The 18,455-nt window shown below is 44.0% G+C and overlaps 1 protein-coding gene across 1 annotated transcript in view; it reads left to right on the top strand.

The window, feature by feature from the left end:
- Positions 1 to 18,147, top strand: part of LOC139412706 (uncharacterized protein CFAP92-like) — a 95,482-nt gene extending 77,335 nt beyond the window's left edge. The window contains exons 2-5 of the mRNA XM_071159365.1: positions 4,009 to 4,220; positions 11,366 to 11,520; positions 13,516 to 13,577; positions 18,047 to 18,147. Coding sequence (XP_071015466.1) covers positions 4,009 to 4,220; positions 11,366 to 11,520; positions 13,516 to 13,577; positions 18,047 to 18,147 — 530 coding nt within the window. The remainder of the gene's footprint in view (positions 1 to 4,008; positions 4,221 to 11,365; positions 11,521 to 13,515; positions 13,578 to 18,046) is intronic.
- Positions 18,148 to 18,455: the final 308 nt, after the last annotated feature.

Genomic DNA, 18,455 nt, shown 5'->3' with positions numbered 1-18,455 from the left:
CTGTCCTCTATCCAATAGAGATACATCACCCCTCTGTCCTCTATCTGTCCTCTATCCCATAGAGATACATCGCCCCTCTGTCCTCTATCTGTCCTCTATCCCATATTGATACATCACCCTTCTGTCCTCTATCCCATAGAGATACATCACCCCTCTGTCCTCTATCCCATAGAGATACATCACACCTCTGTCCCCTCTATGTCCTCTATCTGTCCTCTATCCCATATTGATACATCACCCTCTCTGTCCTCTATCCCATAGAGATACATCACCCCTCTGTCCTCTATATGTCCTCTATCCCATAGAGATACATCACCCCTCTGTCCTCTATCCCATAGAGATACATCACCCCTCTATCCTCTATTCCATAGAGATACATCACCCCTCTGTCCTCTATCCCATACAGATACATACCCCTCTGTCCTCTATCCCATACAGATACATCACCCTCTCTGTCCTCTATCCCATAGAGATACATCACCCCTCTGTCCTCTATATGTCCTCTATCCCATAGAGATACATCACCCCTCTGTCCTCTATCCCATAGAGATACATCACCCCTCTGTCCTCTATTCCATAGAGATACATCACCCCTCTGTCCTCTATCTGTCCTCTATCCCATACAGATACATCACCTCTCTGTCCTCTCTCCCATATTGATACATCACCCCTCTGTCCTCTATCTGTCCTCTATCCCATAGAGATACATCACCCCCTGTCCTCTATCCCATAGAGATACATCACCCCTCTGTCCTCTATCTGTCCTCTATCCCATATTGATACATCACCCCTCTGTCCTCTATCTGTCCTCTATCCCATAGAGATACATCGCCCCTCTGTCCTCTATCTGTCCTCTATCCCATATTGATACATCGCCCTTCTGTCCTCTATCCCATAGAGATACATCACCCCTCTGTCCTCTATCCCATAGAGATACATCACACCTCTGTCCCCTCTATGTCCTCTATCTGTCCTCTATCCCATATTGATACATCACCCTCTCTGTCCTCTATCCCATAGAGATACATCACCCCTCTGTCCTCTATATGTCCTCTATCCCATAGAGATACATCACCCCTCTGTCCTCTATCCCATAGAGATACATCACCCCTCTATCCTCTATTCCATAGAGATACATCACCCCTCTGTCCTCTATCCCATAGAGACACATCACCCCTCTGTCCCCTCTTTGTCCTCTATCTCATAGAGATACATCACCCCTCTGTCCGCTCTCTGTCCTCTATCCCATAGAGATACATCACCTCTCTGTCCTCTATCCAATAGAGATACATCACCCCCTGTCCTCTATCCCATAGAGATACATCACCCCTCTGTCCTCTATCTGTCCTCTATCCCATATTGATACATCACCCCTCTGTCCTCTATCTGTCCCCTATCCCATATTGATACATCACCCCTCTGCCCTCTATCCCATATTGATACATCAACCCTCTGTCCTCTATCCCATAGAGATACATCACCCCTCTGTCCTCTATCCCATAGATATACATCACCTCTCTGTCCTCTATCCCATAGAGATACATCACACCTCTGTCCCCTCTATGTCCTCTATCTGTCCTCTATCCCATATTGATACATCACCCTCTCTGTCCTCTATCCCATAGAGATACATCACCCCTCTGTCCTCTATATGTCCTCTATCCCATAGAGATACATCACCCCTCTGTCCTCTATCCCATAGAGATACATCACCCCTCTGTCCTCTATCCCATAGAGATACATCACACCTCTATCCTCTATTCCATAGAGATACATCACCCCTCTGTCCTCTATCCCATACAGATACATACCCCTCTGTCCTCTATCCCATACAGATACATCACCCTCTCTGTCCTCTATCCCATAGAGATACATCACCCCTCTGTCCTCTATATGTCCTCTATCCCATAGAGATACATCACCCCTCTGTCCTCTATCTGTCCTCTATCCCATATTGATACATCACCCCTCTGTCCTCTATCTGTCCTCTATCCCATAGAGATACATCGCCCCTCTGTCCTCTATCTGTCCTCTATCCCATATTGATACATCACCCTTCTGTCCTCTATCCCATAGAGATACATCACCCCTCTGTCCTCTATCCCATAGAGATACATCACACCTCTGTCCCCTCTATGTCCTCTATCTGTCCTCTATCCCATATTGATACATCACCCTCTCTGTCCTCTATCCCATAGAGATACATCACCCCTCTGTCCTCTATATGTCCTCTATCCCATAGAGATACATCACCCCTCTGTCCTCTATCCCATAGAGATACATCACCCCTCTGTCCTCTATTCCATAGAGATACATCACCCCTCTGTCCTCTATCCCATAGAGATACATCACCCCTCTGTCCTCTTTCCCATACATATACATCACCCCTCTGTCCTCTATCCCATACAGATACATCACCTCTCTGTCCTCTATCCCATAGAGATACATCACCCCTCTGTCCTCTATTCCATAGAGATACATCACCCCTCTGTCCCCTATCCCATATTGATACATCACCCCTCTGCCCTCTATCCCATATTGATACATCAACCCTCTGTCCTCTATCCCATAGAGATACATCACCCCTCTGTCCTCTATCCCATAGATATACATCACCTCTCTGTCCTCTATCCCATAGAGATACATCACACCTCTGTCCCCTCTATGTCCTCTATCTGTCCTCTATCCCATATTGATACATCACCCTCTCTGTCCTCTATCCCATAGAGATACATCACCCCTCTGTCCTCTATATGTCCTCTATCCCATAGAGATACATCACCCCTCTGTCCTCTATCCCATAGAGATACATCACCCCTCTGTCCTCTATTCCATAGAGATCCATCACCCCTCTGTCCTCTATCTCATAGAGATACATCACCCCTCTGTCCGCTCTCTGTCCTCTATCTGTCCTCTCTCCCATATTGATACATCAACCCTCTGTCCTCTATCTGTCCTCTATCCCATAGAGATACATCACCTCTCTGTCCTCTATCCCATAGAGATACATCACCCCTCTGTCCTCTATCCCATAGAGATACATCACCCCTCTATCCTCTATTCCATAGAGATACATCACCCCTCTGTCCTCTATCCCATACAGATACATACCCCTCTGTCCTCTATCCCATACAGATACATCACCCTCTCTGTCCTCTATCCCATAGAGATACATCACCCCTCTGTCCTCTATATGTCCTCTATCCCATAGAGATACATCACCCCTCTGTCCTCTATCCCATAGAGATACAGCACCCCTCTGTCCTCTATTCCATAGAGATACATCACCCCTCTGTCCTCTATCTGTCCTCTATCCCATACAGATACATCACCTCTCTGTCCTCTATCCCATAGAGATACATCACCCCTCTGTCCTCTATTCCATAGAGATACATCACCCCTCTGTCCCCTATCCCATATTGATACATCACCCCTCTGTCCTCTATCCCATATTGATACATCAACCCTCTGTCCTCTATCCCATAGAGATACATCACCCCTCTGTCCTCTATCCCATAGAGATACATCACCTCTCTGTCCTCTATCCCATAGAGATACATCATCCCTCTGTCCCCTCTATGTCCTCTCTGTCCTCTATCCCATATTGATACATCACCCCTCTATCTGTCCTCTATCCCATACCTATACATAACCTCTCTGTCCTCTATCCCATAGAGATACATCACCCCTCAGTCCTCTATCTGTCCTCTATCCCATAGAGATACATCACCCCTCTGGCCTCTATCCCATAGAGATACATCACCCCTCTGTCCTATATCTGTCCTCTATCCCATAAAAATGCATATTGGTGTGTTGTAATGTAATTCTTTCCCCTTTTGTCCCCTAGGTGAGATGCATCACCCCTCTGTCCTCTATCTGTCCCCCCTTTTGTCCCCTAGGTGAGATACATCACCCCTCTGTCCTCTATCTGTCCCTCCTTTTGTCCCCTAGGTGAGATACATTTATATCACAGCCTTGTGTTTAATTATATTCCCTGTTTAACTATAGGTGAAGAACCCTGTCCTGTAGGTGAGGTCTTAGTGGAGAAGGCCAAGAAGAAGCCCAAACGTGTTCTGTCCGGTGGAGTGGTGGAGGCCCCTAAGGCCCAGACATACTACCGTATAGAGTACAACATGCTGCCTGGTGACCAGGACCCTGTTAAAGTAGATCTGGTGATGTTCGGTCTTGCTGCTAAGATCTACATGGAGAATGAGACCAAGGTAATGCCATCAGTGTGTTAGCCTGCTGAACTGAGACAAGTCTTTATTATGAACTCTGGGAAGGCCTTATCACAGTGCTGTGCACTTGAGAAGCTCTGTGTGTGTGTGTGTGTGTGTGTGTGTGTGTGTGTGTGTGTGTGTGTGTGTGTGTGTGTGTGTGTGTGTGTGTGTGTGTGTGTGTGTGTGTGTGTGTGTGTGTGTGTGTGTGTGTGTGTGTGTGTGTGTGTGTGTGTGTGTGTGTGTGTGTGTGTGTGCGTGTGCGTGCGTGTGTGTGCGTGTGTGTGCGTGTGTGTGCGTGTGTGCGCGTGTGTGTGTGCGTGCGTGCGTGCGTGCATAGATTTTGTACGAGTGTAACAGAGGAAGCCATGCCAGCTGAGCTGAGTTGGTTTAGATAGACATGTATTAACCATTAACTGTCAATCAAATCAAATCAAAGTTTATTTGTCACGCGCGCCGAATACAGTGAAATGCTTACAGGCTCTAACCAATGGTGCGAAAAAAAGGTGTGTGTGTGTGTGTGTGTGTGTGTGTGTGTGTGTGTAGGTAAGTAAAGAAATAAAATAGTAAAAATACATTTGAAAATAAGAGGAGGAAGGCTATATACAGTAGAGAGGCTATATACAGTAGAGAGGCTATATACAGTAGAGAGGCTATATACAGTAGAGAGGCTATATACAGTAGAGAGGCTATATACAGTAGAGAGGCTATATACAGTAGCGAGGCTATATACAGTAGAGAGTCTATATACAGTAGAGAGGCTATATACAGTAGAGAGGCTATATACAGTAGAGAGGCTATATACAGTAGAGAGGCTATATACAGTAGAGAGACTATATACAGTAGAGAGGCTATATACAGTAGAGAGGCTATATACAGTAGAGAGGCTATATACAGTAGAGAGTCTATATACAGTAGAGAGGCTATATACAGTAGAGAGACTATATACAGTAGAGAGGCTATATACAGTAGAGAGTCTATATACAGTAGAGAGGCTATATAAAGTGACTATGCATACATGATGAACAGAGAGTAGCAGCAGCGTAAAAGAGGGGGGGGGGCACAATGCAAATAGTCCAGGTAGCCATCTGGTTACCTGTTCAGGAGTCTTATGGCTTGGGGGTAAAAACTGTTGAGAAGCCTTTTTGTCCTAGACTTGGCACTCCGGTACCACTTGCCATGTGGTAGTAGAGAGAACAGTATATGACTGGGGTGGCTGGGGTCTTTGACAATTTTTACGTCCTTCCTCTGACACCGCCTGGTGTAGAGGTCCTGGATGGCAGGAAGCTTAGCCCCAGTGATGTACTGGGCCGTACGCACTACCCTCTATAGTGCCTTGCGGTCGGAGGCCGAGCAATTGCTGTACAAGGCAGTGATGCAACCAGCTCTCGATGTTGCAGCTGTAGAACCTTTTGAGGATCTCAGAACCCATGCCAAATCTTTTCAGTTTCCTGAGGGGGAATAGGCTTTGTCGTGCCCTCTATACGTGCCCTCTACATCTACACCTGTCAGTCTGGGGTAATACCTGTCTATCTATACCTGTCAGTCTGGGTTAATACCTGTCTATCTATACCTGTCAGTCTGGATTAATACCTGTCTATCTATACCTGTCAGTCTGGATTAATACCTGTCTATCTATACCTGTCAGTCTATGTTAATACCTGTCTATCTATACCTGTCCGTCTGGGGAAATACCTGTCTATCTATACCTGTCAGTCTATGTTAATACCTGTCTATCTATACCTGTCAGTCTGGGGTAATACCTGTCAGTCTGGGGTAATACCTGTCAGTCTGGGATAATACCTGTCTATCTATACCTGACAGTCTGGGGTAATACCTGTCTATCTATACCTGTCAGTCTGGGTTAATACCTGTCTATCTATACCTGTCAGTCTGGGTTAATACCTGTCTATCTATACCTGTCAGTCTGGGGTAATACCTGTCAGTCTGGGTTAATACCTGTCTATCTATACCTGTCAGTCTATGTTAATACCTGTCTATCTATACCTGTCCGTCTGGGGAAATACCTGTCTATCTATTCCTGTCAGTCTATGTTAATACCTGTCTATCTATACCTGTCAGTCTGGGGTAATACCTGTCAGTCTGGGGTAATACCTGTCAGTCTGGGGTAATACCTGTCAGTCTGGGGTAATACCTGTCAGTCTGGGTTAATACCTGTCTATCTATACCTGTCCGTCTATGTTAATACCTGTCTATCTATACCTGTCTGTCTGGGGTAATACCTGTCTATCTACACCTGTCAGTCTGGGTTAATACCTTTCTATCTATGCCTGTCAGTCTGGGGTAATACCTGTCTATCTACACCTGTCAGTCTGGATTAATATCTGTCTATCAAAACCTGTCAGTCTGGGTTAATACCGTCAGTCTGCATTATTACCTCTCACTCTGGGGTAATACCTGTCAGTCTGGGGTAATACCTGTCAGTCTGGATTAATATCTGTCTATCAAAACCCTGTCAGTCTGGGTTAATACCGTCAGTCTGCATTATTACCTCTCACTCTGGGGTAATACCTGTCAGTCTGGGGTAATACCTGTCAGTCTGGGTTAATATCTGTCTATCTATACCTGTCTGTCTGGGTTAATACCTGTCTATCTATACCTGTCAGTCTGGGTTAATACCTGTCTATCTACACCTGTCAGTCTGGATTAATACCTATCAGTCTGAGTTAATACCTGTCTATCTATATCTGTCAGTCTGGGTTAATACCTGTCAGTCTGAGTTAATACCTGTCAGTTTGGATTAATACCTGTCAGTCTGGGGTAATACCTGTCTATCTATACCTGACAGTCTGGGGTAATACCTGTCTATCTATACCTGTCAGTCTGGGTTAATACCTGTCTATCTATACCTGTCAGTCTGGGTTAATACCTGTCTATCTGGGGTAATACCTGTCAGTCTGGGTTAATACCTGTCTATCTATACCTGTCAGTCTATGTTAATACCTGTCTATCTATACCTGTCCGTCTGGGGAAATACCTGTCTATCTATTCCTGTCAGTCTATGTTAATACCTGTCTATCTATACCTGTCAGTCTGGGGTAATACCTGTCAGTCTGGGGTAATACCTGTCAGTCTGGGGTAATACCTGTCAGTCTGGGGTAATACCTGTCAGTCTGGGTTAATACCTGTCTATCTATACCTGTCCGTCTATGTTAATACCTGTCTATCTATACCTGTCTGTCTGGGGTAATACCTGTCTATCTACACCTGTCAGTCTGGGTTAATACCTTTCTATCTATGCCTGTCAGTCTGGGGTAATACCTGTCTATCTACACCTGTCAGTCTGGATTAATATCTGTCTATCAAAACCTGTCAGTCTGGGTTAATACCGTCAGTCTGCATTATTACCTCTCACTCTGGGGTAATACCTGTCAGTCTGGGGTAATACCTGTCAGTCTGGATTAATATCTGTCTATCAAAACCTGTCAGTCTGGGTTAATACCGTCAGTCTGCATTATTACCTCTCACTCTGGGGTAATACCTGTCAGTCTGGGGTAATACCTGTCAGTCTGGGTTAATATCTGTCTATCTATACCTGTCTGTCTGGGTTAATACCTGTCTATCTATACCTGTCAGTCTGGGTTAATACCTGTCTATCTACACCTGTCAGTCTGGATTAATACCTATCAGTCTGAGTTAATACCTGTCTATCTATATCTGTCAGTCTGGGTTAATACCTGTCAGTCTGAGTTAATACCTGTCAGTTTGGATTAATACCTGTCAGTCTGGGGTAATACCTGTCTAGCTGGGTTAATACATGTCTATCTATACCTGTCAGTCTGGGTTAATACCTGTCAGTCTGGGTTATTACCTGTCAGTCTGAGTTAATACCTGTCAGTTTGGATTAATACCTGTCAGTCTGGGGTAATACCTGTCTATCTATACCTGACAGTCTGGGGTAATACCTGTCTATCTATACCTGTCAGTCTGGGTTAATACCTGTCTATCTATACCTGTCAGTCTGGGTTAATACCTGTCTATCTATGCCTGTCAGTCTGGGTTAATACCTGTCAGTCTGGGTAATTACCTGTCAGTCTGGGTTATTACCTGTCAGTCTGGGGTAATACCTGTCAGTCTGGGTTAATACCTGTCTATCAATGCCTGTCAGTCTGGGTTAATACCTGTCCGTCTGGGTTATTACCTGTCAGTCTGGGGTAATACCTGTCAGTCTGGGGTAATACCTGTCTAGCTGGGTTAATACATGTCTATCTATACCTGTCAGTCTGGGTTAATACCTGTCTATCTATACCTGTCAATCTGGGTTAAAACCTGTCTATCTATACCTGTCAGTCTGGGTTAATACCTGTCTATCTATACCTGTCAGTCTGGGTTATTACCTGTCAGTCTGGGGTAATACCTGTCTAGCTGGGTTAATACATGTCTATCTATACCTGTCAGTCTGGGTTAATACCTGTCTATCTATACCTGTCAGTCTGGGTTAAAACCTGTCAGTCTGGGTTATTACCTGTCAGTCTGGGGTAATACCTGTCGGCCTGGGTTAATACCTGTCTATCTATACCTGTCAGTCTATGTTAATACCTGTCTATCTATACCTGTCCGTCTGGGGTAATACCTGTCTATCTACACCTGTCAGTCTGGGGTAATACCTGTCTATCTATACCTGTCAGTCTGGGTTAATACCTGTCTATCTATGCCTGTCAGTCTGGGGTAATACCTGTCTATCTACACCTGTCAGTCTGGATTAATACCTGTCAGTCTGGGTTATTACCTGTCAGTCTGAGGTAATACCTGTCAGTCTGGGTTAATACCTGTCTATCTATACCTGTCAGTCTGGGTTAATACCAGTCTATCTATGCCTGTCAGTCTGGGTTAATACCTCTCAGTCTGGGTTATTACCTGTCAGTCTGGGTTATTACTTGTCAGTCTGGGGTAATACCTGTCTATCTACACCTGTCAGTCTGGATTAATACCTGTCAGTCTGGGTTATTACCTGTCAGTCTGAGGTAATACCTGTTAGTCTGGGTTAATACCTGTCTATCTATACCTGTCAGTCATGGTTAATACCAGTCTATCTATGCTTGTCAGTCTGGGTTAATACCTGTCAGTCTGGGTTATTACCTGTCAGTCTGGGTTATTACTTGTCAGTCTGGGGTAATACCTGTTTATCTACACCTGTCAGTCTGGATTAATACCTGTCAGTCTGGGTTATTACTTGTCAGTCTGGGGTAATACCTGTCAGTCTGGGTTAATACCTGTCTATCTATGCCTGTCAGTCTGGGTTAATACCTGTCAGTCTGGGTAATTACCTGTCAGTCTGGGTTATTACCTGTCAGTCTGGGGTAATACCTGTCAGTCTGGGTTAATACCTGTCTATCAATGCCTGTCAGTCTGGGTTAATACCTGTCCGTCTGGGTTATTACCTGTCAGTCTGGGGTAATACCTGTCAGTCTGGGTTAATACCTGTCTATCTATACCTGTCAGTCTGGGTTAATACCTGTCTATCTATACCTGTCAGTCTGGATTAATACCTGTCTATCTATACCTGTCAGTCTGGATTAATACCTTTCTATCTATACCTGTCAGTCTGGGTTAATACCTGTCAGTCTGGGTTAATACCTGTCGATCTATACCTGTCAGTCTGGGTTAGTACCTGTCTATCTATACCTGTCAGTCGGGGTTAATACCTGTCAGTCGGGGTTAATACCTGTCAGTCGGGGTTAATACCTGTCAGTCTGGGTTAATACCTGTCAGTCTGGGTTAATACCTGTCAGTCTGGGTTAATACCTGTCTGTCTGGGTTAATACCTGTCAGTCTGGATTAATACCTGCCAGTTTGGGTTAATACCTGTCTATCTACACCTGTCAGTCTGGGTTAATACATGTCTATCTATACTTGGTTTAATACCTGTCTGGTTTAATACCTGTCTGTCTGGTTTAATACCGGTCTGTCTTGGTTCATACCTGTCCGTCTGGGTTAATACCTGTCAGTCTGGGTTAATACCTGTCAGTCTGGATTAATACCTGCCAGTTTGGGTTAATACCTGTCTATCTACACCTGTCAGTCTGGGTTAATACATGTCTATCTATACTTGTCAGTCTAGGTTAATACCTGTCTATCTATACCTGTCTGTCTACACCTGTCTGTCTGAGGTAATACCTGTCTTTCTGGGTTAATATCTGTCTGTCTGTGTGTCTGTGTGTGTTAAGGTGCTTTGTGTTGCTACTTCCTCCACTCTGACAGACAGACAGACAGACAGACAGACAGACAGACAGACAGGTATAGTCAAAGACAGGTATTAACCCAGACAGACAGACAGTTATTACCCCAGACAGACAGGTATAGACAGACAGACATGTATTAACACAGACAGACCGGTATAGACAGACAGATGGGTATTAAGCCAGACAGATGGGTATTAAGCCAGACAGACGGGTATTAAGCCAGACAGACGGGTATTAAGCCAGACAGACGGGTATTAAGCCAGACAGACCGGTATAGACAGACAGACGGGTATTAAGCCAGACAGACAGACAGACAGCTAAAATCTACATGTAGAATGAGAGGAAGTTAGTGTGTGTGTGAGAGAGACCAAGATAATGCTGTGATTGTGTTAGCCTGCTGAGCTAAAGCGAAGTTAGACGGACGGACGGACGGACAGACAGACCAAGGTAATGCCATGATTGTATTTGCCATGACACTACCGGTACCCTCTATATATAGCCTCGCTATTGTTATTTTACTGCTTCTGTCTAATTATTTGTTACTTGTTATTTTTAATTTAACACTTATTTTTTTCTTAAAACGTCTTAAAGCATTGTTGGTTAAGGGCTTGTAAAGTAAGCATTTCACTGTAAGGTCTAAACCTATTGTATTCAGCGCATGTGATTTGATTTTCTGAGTAAAGCCAAGGCAGACAAACAAACAGACCAAGGTAATGCCATGATTGTGTTAGCCTTCTGAGCTAAAGCTAAAGCAGACAGACAGAAAGACAGGCATGGCATGGCATGGCATGGGCATGTAATCCCACTCAATCTCAACACAATGACACACCCTCCTTTTCTCTCGTTGAATATAATGGTACTCAATGTAGAGTCCTCAAACTGACCAGGCACATTATGTCCAAAGGTGTATAACGGACCATGTGGTGTGTGTATGCATCTCCCCAGGTGTTGAAGCCGTGGCTTGAAGGGGACCAGGTGTGGTTAGGCTGGTCTCAGTCTGTAAAGGTTAGAGTCACCAGAGAGCTGCTCATTAAACTGGTGTCTCATAAAATCACCTTCAAAATCTGGGACACCAAGGACAGGATCTCTGCTAAAGCCAGGTATTGTTCCACTCACACAGATTACAGACTAAAGACAGGCATTGTACCACTCACACAGATTACAGACTAAAGACAGGCATTGTCCCACTCACACAGATTACAGACTAAGGCATTGTAGGACATATTAAAGACAAGACCAGGTATTGTACCACTTATTACAGACAAGGCCAGACATTGTACCACAGATTATAGACCATGGCCAGGTATTGTAACACTAACTAAGGCCAGGTATTGTAACACAGATTATAGACTAAAACCAGGTATTTTACCACAGATTATAGGCTAAGGCCAGGTATTGTACCACAGATTATAGACTAAAACCAGGTATTGTACCACACATTACAGACTAAGGCCAGGTATTGTACCACATATTACAGACAAGGCCAGACATTGTACCACAGATTATAGACCATGGCCAGGTATTGTAACACTAACTAAGGCCAGGTATTGTAACACAGATTATAGACTAAAACCAGGTATTTTACCACAGATTATAGGCTAAGGCCAGGTATTGTACCACAGATTATAGACTAAAACCAGGTATTGTACCACACATTATAGACTAAGGCCAGGTATTGTACCACAGATTATAGACTAAAACCAGGTATTGTACAACAGATTATGGACTAAAGCCAGGTATTGTACCACAGATTATAGACTAAGGTCAGGTATTGTGAAACAGATTACAGACTAAGGCCAAGAAGTGTACCACAGATTATAGACTAAAACCAGGTATTGTACCACAGATTATGGACTAAAGCCAGGTATTGTACAACAGATTATGGACTAAAGCCAGGTATTGTACCACAGATTATAGACTAAGGTCAGGTATTGTGAAACAGATTACAGACTAAGGCCAAGAAGTGTACCACAGATTATAGACTAAAACCAGGTATTGTACCACAGATTATGGACTAAAGCCAGGTATTGTACAACAGATTATGGACTAAAGCCAGGTATTGTACCACAGATTATAGACTAAAACCAGGTATTGTACCACACATTACAGACTAAGGCCAGGTATTGTACCACATATTACAGACAAGGCCAGACATTGTACCACAGATTATAGACCATGGCCAGGTATTGTAACACTAACTAAGGCCAGGTATTGTAACACAGATTATAGACTAAAACCAGGTATTTTACCACAGATTATAGGCTAAGGCCAGGTATTGTACCACAGATTATAGACTAAAACCAGGTATTGTACCACACATTATAGACTAAGGCCAGGTATTGTACCACAGATTATAGACTAAAACCAGGTATTGTACAACAGATTATGGACTAAAGCCAGGTATTGTACCACAGATTATAGACTAAGGTCAGGTATTGTGAAACAGATTACAGACTAAGGCCAAGAAGTGTACCACAGATTATAGACTAAAACCAGGTATTGTACCACAGATTATGGACTAAAGCCAGGTATTGTACAACAGATTATGGACTAAAGCCAGGTATTGTACCACAGATTATAGACTAAGGTCAGGTATTGTGAAACAGATTACAGACTAAGGCCAAGAAGTGTACCACAGATTATAGACTAAAACCAGGTATTGTACCACAGATTATGGACTAAAGCCAGGTATTGTACAACAGATTATGGACTAAAGCCAGGTATTGTACCACAGATTATAGACTAAGGTCAAGTATTGTACCACAGATTATGGACAAAAGCCAGGTATTGTACCACGGATTATAGACTAAAACCAGGTATTGTACCACAGATTGTGGACTAAAGGCTCAATTGAATCTAGAGTACTGAAGAACTGCATTACAGCGCGTTAGAAATGTTAAATCAACGTTCCTGGTTCAGTGGTAAATGCTGCATATCTTTGCTCAATCTGATGTTAACTTTAGATTTCAAAAGTGATATAATGCTGAACCTCAGCGATACGGATTGAACTGAGCCCCAACAATGAATAAGTATGTAAACCTGTTGTTCAATGTAAGTGTGGATCAAAGTGTCTGCTTGCTTATTTATTGATCCAGATATGACCGACCCAAAACCTTCCGACTGCCACAGGCCAAACCAGGGGAAGACAATGATCTAGGTAAGAGCTGCGGTTTTAACCTGTTTTAAATTCTAATAACATCACTGGGAATCATTTACATTTCCCAAACTCAGATAGTTGTGTGTTAGATTTGTTTTGGCCTACCAAGACTTTCAACAGACTTTTAGTGTTCAGTTGTCAATATTATTTTATACTGATGTTGTGCTACATTAATATAAGTGTGCTGGAGAATGTGTTCATGTTAATAACCGTCTTGAGGTATCTATCTGATGTCTAGGAGTAAACCTAGACTGAGGCAGCCAGAAGTAATCAAATAAACAATCATCATCTGTGACCTGAGATCTGGGCTGGGGCAGGGCACTGGCCTTAGCTAAGCATAGACATAATACAATCTCCATCTGTGACCTGAGATCTGGGCTGGGGCAGGACACTGGGCTTAGCTAAGCATAGACAAAACACAATCATAATACAATCTCCATCTGTGACCTGAGATCTGGGCTGGGGCAGGGCACTGGGCTTAGCTAAGCATAGACATAATACAATCATACTACAATCTCCATCTGTGACCTGAGATCTGGGCTGGGGCAGGGCACTGGGCTTAGCTAAGCATAGACATAATACAATCATACTACAATCTCCATCTGTGACCTGAGATCTGGGCTGGGGCAGGGCACTGGGCTTAGCTAAGCATAGACATAATACAATCATAATGCAATCTCCATCTGTGACCTGAGATCTGGGCTGGGGCAGGGCACTGGGCTTTGCTAAGCATAGACATAATACAATCATACTACAATCTCCATCTGTGACCTGAGATCTGGGCTGGGACAGGGCACTGGGCTTAGCTAAGCATAGACATAATACAATCTCCATCTGTGACCTGAGATCTGGGCTGGGGCAGGGTACTGGGCTTAGCTAAGAATAGACAAAATACAATCATAATAAAATCTCCATCTGTGACCTGAGATCTGGGCTGGGGCAGGGCACTGGGCTTAGCTAAGCATAGACATAATACAATCTCCATCTGTGACCTGAGATCTGGGCTGGGGCAGGGCACTGGGCTTTGCTAAGCATAGACATAATACAATCATACTACAATCTCCATCTGTGACCTGAGATCTGGGCTGGGGCAGGGCACTGGGCTTAGCTAAGCATAGACATAATACAACCATCATCTGTGACCTGAGATCTGTGCTGGGGCAGGGCACTGGGCTTTGCTAAGCATAGACATAATACAATCATACTACAATCTCCATCTGTGACCTGAGATCTGGGCTGGGGCAGGGCACTGGGCTTAGCTAAGCATAGACATAATACAATCTCCATCTGTGACCTGAGATCTGGGCTGGGGCAGGACACTGGGCTTAGCTAAGCATAGACAAAATACAATCTCCATCTGTGACCTGAGATCTGGGCTGGGGCAGGACACTGGGCTTAGCTAAGCATAGACAAAATACAATCTCCATCTGTGAGCTGAGATCTGGGCTGGGCCAGGGCACTGGGCTTAGCTAAGCATAGACATAATACAATCATACTACAATCTCCATCTGTGACCTGAGATCTGGGCTGGGGCAGGGCACTGGGCTTAGCTAAGCATAGACATAATACAATCTCCATCTGTGACCTGAGATCTGGGCTGGGGAAGGGCACTGGGCTTAGCTAAGCATAGACATAATACAATCTCCATCTGTGACCTGAGATCTGGGCTGGGGCAGGGCACTGGGCTTATCTAAGCATAGACATGAAAGATTCCTAATTTCCAGTCGCTCTCCGCTTCCCTGTAAGTTTGTATTGGCGGGTTGCTTTAACCAGGACACTGCGGAGCAGGAGTGTGATATTGGTCTCAAAATTTACCTCAATTCAGGAATGGGAGATTGCCTTGTACTCCTAATTGACCCATTATTCAAAATACTACATAAAGAAGACTGAAATACCTCAAGTTTTTCATAAAACTGCCCCTTTCGTCCTCGTGCGAACTAATAGAAGCAACAGCAGACAGCAGACATTTTGGCAGTTGCGTTTAACAACTAAGGATAGTCAGCCAATCAGGTCCTTTGATGTTCAATGCGATGTGCCATTCCATAATGGCTGCTGTGCCTAAGCTATCTATCATGAGGACAGTTTACTTAAAAAACAGGAGTATTTCAATCTTCTCGGTGTAGCATTTTGGATAATGGGTGAATTAGGAGTACAACGCCATCTCCCATCACTGGATTGAGGTACGTTTTCAGACCCATATCTCACACCGGCTCCGCGGTGTCCTGATCAAAGCCTTACAGGGAAGCATACTTACAATGACCATAAGGTCAGAAACTTATCATGGCTAAGCACTGGAAAACTGGCCCTGCCTGGGCCCCTCCTAATGCAGTGTTTCCCACTCATCTCCTGTAGCACCCCAGACAATTCCACTTATTAGGTCCAGAACTAGCACACCTGTTTCAACTAATCAAGGGCTTGATGATTGGTTGACCAGTTTAATCAGGTGTGCTGGTATTGGGGAAGATAAGTGAAAGGTCTGTTGGTTGTAGAGGAGAGGTTTGGGAAACACTTTCTCTACTGCAGGCATTTTATTTTGATGATAGCTACACAGCTACATTTCTTCATAACGATGTGCGTAGCTAGCTAGCACAGCCTCAAAACATGCAGGTGTCTTAGAATCATAATATAAGTTTTATTGAAATGTAAACAAACATTCTCACTGTGGCGATTCTTTAAACAAATGTTTAGGCCCTAGATTCAGTCAGTTACTAGTGTGGTGATAAATCAAATCAAATTTGATTGCACACATACAAATATTTAGCAGATGTTATTGCGGGTGCGGCAAAATGCTTGTGTTCCTAGCTCCAACAGTGAACTAGTATCTAACAGTACAGAGCTGGTGTAACTGAGTCAGGTTTGTAGGCCTCCTTGCTCACACACACTTATTCAGTTCTGCCCACAAATTGTCTATAGAATTGAGGTCAGGGTTTTGTGATGGCCACTCCAATACCTTGACTTTGTTGTCCTTAAGTCATTTTGACACAACTTTGGAAGTATGCTTGGGGTCATTGTCCATTTGGAAGACCCATTTGCGACCAAGTTTTACCTTCCTGACTGATGTCTTGAGATGTTGCTTCAATATATCCACATAATTTTCCCGCCTCATGAAGCATCTATTTTGTGAAGTGCACCAGTCCCTCCTGCAGCAAAGCACCCCCACAACACCCCCATGCTTCATGTTTGGAATAGTGTTATTTGGCTTGCAATCCTTCCCCTTTTTCCTCCAAACATAACAATGGTCATTATGTCCAAACTGTTCTATTTTGTTTCAGTAGACCAGAGGACATTTCTCCAAAAAGTAGGATCTTTGTCCCCATGTGCATTTGCATACCGTAGTCTGGCTTTTTTTGTGGCGGTTTTGGAGCAGTGGCTTCTTCCTTGCTGAGCGGCCTTTCAGGTTATGTCGATATAGGACTCGTTTTACTGTGGATATAGATACTTTTGAACCTGTTTCCTCCAGCATCTTCACAAGGTCCTTTGCTGCTGTTCTGGGATTTATTTGCACTTTTCGCACCAAAGTACGTTCATCTCTAGGAGACAGAACGCGTCTGAGCAGTATGACAGCTGCGTGGTCCCATGGTGTTTATACTTGCGTACTATTGTTTGTACAGATGAATGTGGTACCTTCAGGCATTTGGAAACTGCTCCCAAGGATGAACCAGACTAGTAGAGGTCTACAATTTTTTTTCTGAGGTCTTAGCTGATTTCTTTTGATTTTCTCATGATTTCAAGCAAGGAGGCACTGAGTTTGAAGGTAGGCCTTGAAATACATCCATAGGTACACCTCCAATTGACTCAAATGATGTCAATTAGCCTTCTAAAGCCATTACATAATTTTCTCGAATTTTCCAAGCTGTTTAAATGCACAGTCAAGTGAGTGTATGTATACTTCTGACCCACTGGAATTGGGATATAGTGAATTCTAAGTTAAATAATCTGTCTGTAACAATTGTTGGAAAAATGACTTGTGTCATGCACAAAGTATATGTCCAAACCGACTTGCCAAACTACAGTTTGTTAAACAGAAATTTGTGGAGTGATTGATAAATGGGTTTTAATGACTCCAACCTAAGTGTATGTAAACTTCCGACTTCAACAGGACATATGAGATTAGTAAAGCAATATGTAAACATTATTAAAGTGACTAGGGTTCCATTATTAAAGTGGCCAGTGATTCCATGTCTATGTATATAGGGCAGCAGCCTCTAAGGTACAGGGTTGAGTAGCCGGGTGGTAGCCATCTAGGGATGGATATTTAACAGTCTGATAGCCTTGAGATAGAGATAGAAGCCTTGAGATAGAAGCTGTTTTCAGTCTCTCGGTCTACTACTGTTCCATCGATGTGGATAGGGGGGTGTTCCCTCTGCTGTTTCCTGAAGTCCACAATCATCTCCTTAGTTTTGTTGATGTTGAGTGTGAGGTTATTTTCCTGACACCACACTCCGAGGGCCCTCACCTCCTCCCTGTAGGCCGTCGTAGGGCAGGCAGTGTGACTTCAGGGATGCGTTGTGCAAACTGTACCATCCTCTGTAGAGCCCTGCGATTGCGGGCGGTGCAGTTTCCGTACTAGGTGGTTAAACAGCCCGACATGATGCTCTCAATTGTGCATCTGTAAAAGTTTGAGGGTCTTAGGGGCCAAACCAAATTTCTTCAGCCTCCTGAGGATGAAGAGGGGCTCTTGTGCCTTCTTCTTCACCATACTGTCTGTGTGGGTGGACCATTTCAGATCATCAGTGATGTGTACGCCGAGGAACTTAATGCTCTTCACCTTCTCCACTTCGGTCCTGTCGATGTGGATAGGGGCATGCTCCCTCTGCTGTTTACTGAAGTCCACAATCAGCTCCTTTGTTTTGTTGACTTTGAGAGAGAGGTTCTTTT

The sequence above is a fragment of the Oncorhynchus clarkii genome, chromosome 7 (genome assembly GCF_045791955.1).
Source record: "Oncorhynchus clarkii lewisi isolate Uvic-CL-2024 chromosome 7, UVic_Ocla_1.0, whole genome shotgun sequence".
Lineage (NCBI taxonomy): Eukaryota > Metazoa > Chordata > Actinopteri > Salmoniformes > Salmonidae > Oncorhynchus > Oncorhynchus clarkii.
This window is presented reverse-complemented; position numbering and strand designations above follow the sequence as displayed.